The 7182-nt window shown below is 53.6% G+C and overlaps 1 protein-coding gene across 1 annotated transcript in view; it reads left to right on the top strand.

The window, feature by feature from the left end:
* Positions 1-5855: 5855 nt before the first annotated feature.
* The window catches only part of POC1A (POC1 centriolar protein A), a 59415-nt gene continuing 58088 nt past the window's right edge, over positions 5856-7182 (top strand). Inside the window, exon 1 of the mRNA XM_061458389.1 lies at positions 5856-5970. Within this exon, the coding sequence (XP_061314373.1) occupies positions 5953-5970 (18 nt within the window). The 5' untranslated portion in view covers positions 5856-5952. The remainder of the gene's footprint in view (positions 5971-7182) is intronic.

The following is a 7182-nucleotide window of genomic DNA, read 5'->3' as shown; positions in this document are numbered from 1 at the left end:
AGTGCAAAGCTTTAGAAGGACCAGAGGATTGCGTGCTTCCCTGTGCTGACCAAACTTGGTGCTTTTGTGTGCTTTGGTGCAATGTGAGTTTCTCTAGAAAGGTCAGTGTCCTGCTGCCCACTCTGCTAAGTGTGGATCCTTTTAGCTCCTCCCATGTAACACTGTGTGGAAAATCAACACCCTTCAGTAGGGGCAGACCGATACCCTTCTCTAATGCACAGAGTGAGGACCCAAACTTTGCATATTTTGAGATAAAGATTTTTAACAAGATTATAGACTTAAACGTTAAGGCCAAACGTGGCCCAGCCAAATGATCAGTACTGTTTGGGAAGCAGCCTAATGGAGAGAGAGGAAGAACCCAAAGCTCACTCCTTTGGCACTGTTGTGGTTCATTAGATGGCTGGTGCTGGACTGTGCAGCATCACCCGCCCCAGCCAGGCCTGCCCCTGCCCCAGTGCCTGTGTGGCAATGCCCCTGCCAGGCACATGGCCCCAAAGGTCTCAGCTTCACTCCAGTGAACCCAGTTAGTGCTTTCTAGTACCAGCCTTTGTGCACTTTGGGTTCTGGGTTGACGCAATGCTAAGTTCAGTGAAGTCTGAACTCCGCTCACCCCTGCAGGCAACAGCAGAGAAAGTTCAGTCCCTGAAAGCAGCCACCTGTCCTCACCCAGCAGGATCAGCAGAGCTGGAGCCAATGGTACTGAGCTATTTTAAAGGTGGGTTTGATCCACATTCATGTAACAGATTTGAAGAACTTACAGTGGCTTAAGACACTAGAACCAACATAAGGGGCCAACTTTGCAGATGCCCAGAAAGCTGCTGATGGGATTCTGGCTGGATTTAGCTTGCCAGGACTTCTCACTACTGGATTGTTCTCCTCTTTTAGGAAACTGTAGGCATGTATGAGCTCCCTTCCCTCCACTTCTCTTGGATGGCTGAAGAACTGTATGGTTTCACACAGGCTGTGTATTCCTCTGGTGTTCCAGGATATGTACCAGTCTCATTATGTCTGTCCCCTTGTCACCCTTCCCCTCACCGCTTCAGCTATACGGATGATCAGTGAAAGCAGTACAAACACCTGCAAAGACAAGGCAGCAAATAAAACATGGCATTGCAATGACCAGGGCTCTTTCTGGCTCGGTGCCTAGGAAATGCTTCAGATCTGACAAACAGATTTTCTCGTTGTGGCCCCAGCAGCTCCAGTGCCGGGGTTCTGCCAACCCTTTGCTTTCCCCCAGCCCCGTCAGCTTTTTCCAGTCGTTGCTATTATCAGCTGATGTCACCTTCCTCCCTTTTTCAAGGCTCTGATAATGAACATCTAGGACAGCCAGGTGACCTTTGGCTGAGCTTCCTTTTTAAACTCATGTGGCTTTTGCTCCATTGCCTAGTTGTTACCCAGCAGTTAAGATCTGTTCTGATAGCAGCAGAGTCTGCTCCCCTTTCCTTTCCCCTCTTACTCACACAGGATCAAAGCTCTCTCTCTCTGAATTTGCTCGAACAAATTTCCATTTAGGTCAGTGACAGATTTACTTGACAAAAAGATTTTTTCCCCTATCTTTTTCTTACCTCTGTAAGAAAGGATAACAAGCACAAAGGCAGGCGGGAGAAAAAAAACTTGTGTACTATAAATAAGAGAGTTTGGCACAGATGGGAAGACAAAGTCATTAGTAAGAGACAAAATCACTGTGGCAGCAAACTACATCTTCAGCTGATGTAAAGCAGCATCTCCCCATGGAAGTCATGGGACCGCGTAGCTGCCATCAGCTGAGCTCCTTGGTGGACCTGGTGCCCTCTGCAGTGCCTAAACTGCAGCTACCTCCTTCCACAGCAGCAACGAGGACAATGTAGTCCAGAGACGTGCTCTGGTCTATGTTGATCTTCACCTGCAACTTCTGGCTTCTTGCAGCTGTCTGTGTAGGCTTTCTAATCCCTGCTGTGTTCTCTGGATGCAAAGTGGCAATAACAGGGTGGCTGTCCCATTCCAGCCATTTGGGGTGATTATGCCAAAGTATTGCAGGGCTGGTTGCTCAAGGCCTCTGCCTCCCTCTCTAGGGCGTACTGGGATGGTACACAAAATAGCTGTAGAATACCCATGCTGGGATCATGGTGGTCATGGAGACAGGGTGACCTTCTTCAGAGAGTGCTGCTAGTGATGGGAGACCTGGGTGCAGTTGCTGGCTCCGTCTTAGTTTGTGCGCATTGCCTTGAGCAAGCCCACATCTCTTGCTGCTTCCTCTGTAGATGACAAATAGTTCGTCCTATCACTGGTTTTGCTGAGCACCTCGGCTTTTTCTGGAACACAGCCTTACTGTGGCTTTCTGAAGCCTGGTACCTTGTGCCCCTGGTGGTATTTCTTAAAACTGCAGAATTCTGTACAGAAACCCGTGTGTTTAAAGATTAACAACGCATGTGAGAACTGGGGTTTGCAATACAGAAGTGGTAAACACTCAGTTTACTTGCTAGATCACTCTAGCAAGAAGTTCAGGGCTTTCTGAATTGGGCCTGAAGTCAAAGGTTAGCTGTAATTTCACGCAAGGATAACCCACCTGAATTGTGGGTGGGTCTAATGCTGTGCACTAGCTTTGGTGCTGCTCAGCATGACTGAGTGCTGCCTTGCAGTGCAGGAACTGCAGGGCTGGCAATGCAAGGCTCTGTTATTATAACAGAGGTGGCAGATGCTGGAGCTTTTTGGCCTCTTCCTGATTCACGGTCAAACAAATGACCCCAGGGGAGGAGTTGCTGAGAATTACTATATAATGTCCAGGAGTTGTAGAATCATGGAATACCAGGTTGGAAGGGATCAAAAGGATCATCTGAGTCAACCTGCCTTAGCAAAGCATGACCTAGGCTAGGCATCCCAGCGGCCTGTCCGGCCAGATCTTAACAGTGTCCATTTCTGGAGAGTTCACCACTTCCCCGGGGAGATTATCCCAATGACTGATTGTTCTCATTGTGAAGAACTTTTCCTCTAGTGTCCAAGTGGAATCTCCCTGGGAGTACTTGTGCTCATCACACCACGTCTTTTCCATGTGACTCCTTGTAAAAAGGGAGCCTCTATTTTCTTCGTGGCCACTCTTTAAAATACTGGGACATGGTGGAAAGGTCTCCCCTGACCTTTCTTTTCTCAAGGCTGAACAAACTCAGCTCTCTCAGCCTCTCCTCAGCAGGCTTCCCAGTCCTTGGATCATCTTTGTGGCCCTTCTCTGGACCCTCTCCAGCCTGTTCACATCTTGTACACTGGGGACAAAACTGAACACAATATTCCAGGTGTGACCCGACAAGCACTGAGTGGGATGATGACTTCATCTCTGCTGGTGATGCCCTCGTTTAATGTAACTCGGCACCCTGCTGGTTTGCTTTGCCACAGCAGCACACCGCTCGCTCACACTGAGCTGCCCGGTTTGGCATGATTCATCTAATGAGATCATGCTGTGTTTGATCGATTCTCCTGCTAATTTCTGTATCTCCAGAACACTGAAGGCTGGAGGAGGCCTCAGCCTGCCCCCAGGTGGTCATCCGAAGGAAAGCAGGAGCCACGCTCCCGGCGGGGCTGGCTCTGCCATGCTGCCTGCGGCACAGTGCCAACACGTGCCCTCAGGTCCTTCTCCCCGGCGGGGGCGTTGGGAGGGGGCTGGCTTACCAGGAGGGATGGGAAAATCCCGTCCTGCCCAAACCCGGGCCAGGTAATGCCATAAAGCCATTCGGATGCTGGGACGGAGCCTGGCCTGCGCTGCTCCGGCGGAACTGGGCGCTCTCAGGACCCCGTCCTCTCCAGCCGAGGACCTGATGTGTGCCTGTTGCTCCTGAGGGCCCTTCTTCCTCCAAAGAACTTGGCGTGAAAGTTCTTCTAATTCTTTTGGCCTTTGCTCGGGCCTGCTGCAGGTGTGAACGTCCTGCCCGCGGGCTGCTGGTGTTAGGCAGTGGCACCCCCAGGCTGAGGACTTGGCAAGGGAAGCAGCCACCCGTGGCTGCTGCTGGTGCATCACCTGGAAGGTGGGCTGGGGGCTTTTTTGGGTGGTGGAATCCTTTGATAAAAACAAATGTTCCCATTTCCTGCTTTAATAAGTGCGATCGCCACCACAACAGCTTTCTGTCTTTGTGTTTCTCTAAAATGGGTTGTAACCTGGCTTCTGCAGCATCTCAGGCATGTTTAGCGTCTTCTTTGTGTTCTGGTTTATTTCTGTGCAGAGGAATTAAAAATACCAAAACTAACTGTCAAATGCCAGAGAATGTAATGAGAAACAGTTTGGGCAATGCTGAAAACTGCTTCAGATGTAGATCCAAGATCCATAGCTATGTGGGCAGAAAGGCCATGTCTGAGGGAGGAACATGGCTTTTCATACCCAGAACTCAAAGGGCAGGAGGTAATGGACAGCTGCTTATGCATGTGTGAGGTGCCCCAGCCAAATCATTGCACCCCAGATTTGCCTTTACATTGGGATCTGTGTACAACACCTGTTGTACCAGGTGTTCAGGTACAACACGATTTCGCTGATCACCGTACCACAGCAAGACTTGGCAAAGCATCTCTTATTTCTGCAGCATCCCTTCTGCTTGTTTATTGATCCAACCGCCCCTGGAGTTTGTCTGGCTGGAGTGCTTTGCACATGATGCTGGGAGGGTTTCAATGGTGTATCAGAGGCACCTCAACACTGCTGTTCTCTTTGGGGTGCCCTTCATCCCTCACAGACCACGCTAAGCTTCTGCTGTCCTTTGTTTTACTCAAGTACAAACAAGATGGAAGTTTCTCATAACATTTAATCTCCTCTTTACTTACATTCATAGAATCATAGAATAGTCAGGGTTGGAAAGGACCTTTAGATCATGCAGTTCCAACCCCCCTGCCATGGGCAGGGACACCTCACACTAAACCATCTCACCCAAGGCTCTGTCCAACCTGGCCTTGAACATTGCCAGGGATGGAGCATTCACAACCTCCCTGGGCAACCCATTCCAGTGCCTCACCACCCTCACAGGAAAGAATTTCCTCCTTAGATCCAATCTAAACTTCCCCTGTTTCAGTTTGAACCCGTTACCCCTTGTCCTGTCAGTGCAGTCCCTAATGAGGAGTCCCTCCCCAGCATCCCTATAGCCCCCCTTCAGATACTGGAAGGCTGCTATGAGGTCTCCACGCAGCTTCTCTTCTCCAGGCTGAACAGCCCCAACTTCCTCACCCTGTCTTCATACAGGAGGTGCTCCAGTCCCTGATCATCCTCGTGGCCTCCTCTGGACTTGTTCCAACAGTTCCATGTCCTTTTTATGTTGAGGACACCAGAACTGCACACAATGCTCCAGGTGAGGTCTCACGAGAGCAGAGCAGAGGGGCAGGATCACCTCCTTCAACCTGCTGGTCACGCTCCTTTGGATGCAGCCCAGGATACGGTTGGTTTCTGGGCTGCAAGCACACACTGAAGCCGCCTCATGTTCATTTTCTCATCAGCCAACACCCCGAAGTCCTTCTCCTTGGGCTGCTCTGAATCTCTTCTCTGCCCAACCTGTAGCTGTGCCTGGGATTGCTCCCACCCAGGTGTAGGACCTTGCACTTGGCATGGTTAAACCTCATGAGGTTGGCATCAGCCCACCTCACAAGCGTATAACGTTAACTAATACACATTAACAAAGCCAAAACACTGTAAGGACTGCTGTAACAGCGAAGAGACTCCCGTAACAGCACTGGGCACCCTCAAGACAAGGCCGGATGTATTCAGAGGACCCGACTCTCCCGGCCCTTCCTGTCAGGCCTGTTCCGACCCGGCCCGCTGTGTGTTGGCACGCTGCGGCTGCGGCTGCGGCTGCGGCTGCTGCCCCTGCCGGGACCGGGGAGCCGGACCCTTAACGGCGCCGCCCCGGCCGGAAGTGCCGCAGCTCTCCTCTTCCGGCTCCTGCGAGGGCGGAACCGTTGCTGCGGGCCGCGGGACGCGCGAGAACTGAAGTGCGGCGCGCGGGAGCCGCCATGGCCGCCGGCTGCGGGGTGAGGGATGAGTGCTGCGGGGGGGAGCGGGGCTCCGGCCTCTGGGGACGGGTGGTGCGGGGGGGTCCTGGCTCTGGGGACGGGTGGTGCGGGGGGGTCCTGGCTCTGGGGACGGGTGGGTGCTGGGGGGTCCTGGCTCTGGGGACGGGTGGTGCTGGGGGGTCCTGGCACTGGGGACGGGTGGTGCTGGGGGGTCCTGGCTCTGGGGACGGGTGGTGCTGGGGGGTCCTGGCACTGGGGACGGGTGGTGCTGGGGGGTCCTGGCTCTGGGGACGGGTGGTGCTGGGGGGGGTCCTGGCTCTGGGGACGGGTGGTGCTGGGGGGTCCTGGCTCTGGGGACGGGTGGTGCTGGGGGGTCCTGGCTCTGGGGACGGGTGGTGCGGGGGGGTCCTGGCTCTGGGGACGGGTGGTGCGGGGGGCGCTGGGCTCCGGGGTGGAGCTTTGGGTGAGGGAGAAGGCGGGCGTGGTGCTGGTGCTGCCGGCCCGTGCGAGGGAAGGCCTGGGGGAGCTCCGAGACTGGGGGTAGCGGGAAGCAGTGGTAGGTTTAGGGGAGGCTTTAGTGCTGTAGGCTCCGCAGTGCTGGAGCTGGGGGAGCTTAATGCTGCTGGGGCTTGGGGTGCTGCTGCAGCAGGATGGGTCTGTGTTTGGGGGGGGGGGGAATAGTGCGGGGGCTCCGGATGTGGGGAGGGCTGGTGGTGGGTGTTGTGGGAGGGTGTCAGCCCCCTTCTTCTGGAGCTGGTTGTGATGCAGAGGGTTGACCAATGTACGGGGGGGGGTTGTACAGGGGGGTTGTACAAGGGGGTTAGAGGAATTTGCTTGCTACTTTACAACTTTTAACGAGTCGTGGAGTTTATCTGCGCATCAGGTGCTTGTTTGACGAGGCTGGAGTTGCAGTCAGCTCCTGGGGGGAGCAGGCTGTGGTGGGGACTTGCCAGGGAAGCAGAGGCTGTGTGCATGAGAGCGGGGATTGAAGGCTGATGAGCCCATTCTGAAGTCTGGACAGTGTTCAGGTGTTACAGGCTGCTGTAGTGGTTCTCTGTGTGCTGTGTTTGGTTCATTTGGTTTATTTTTTTCCCTTCTCCTTTTTTTTTCTCTTCTCCCCTGACTTCAGGCTTTGCTTGGCCTTTGCAGCAAGGTGCTGGGTAGGGAAATGCTGTGTTTCCCAGCCCTAGGGAAGGGGTAGGGGCTCAGTCTGTTTTGCTGCAGTTCTGT

The sequence above is a fragment of the Pezoporus flaviventris genome, unplaced genomic scaffold (assembly GCF_033815535.1).
Source record: "Pezoporus flaviventris isolate CSIRO_AGI_PZ_B2104156 unplaced genomic scaffold, CSIRO_AGI_Pfla_v1 ptg000026l, whole genome shotgun sequence".
NCBI classification, from domain to species: Eukaryota; Metazoa; Chordata; class Aves; order Psittaciformes; family Psittacidae; genus Pezoporus; species Pezoporus flaviventris.
The sequence above is the reverse complement of the archived record's forward strand: the minus strand, read 5'-3'. Positions and strand labels throughout refer to the sequence as shown.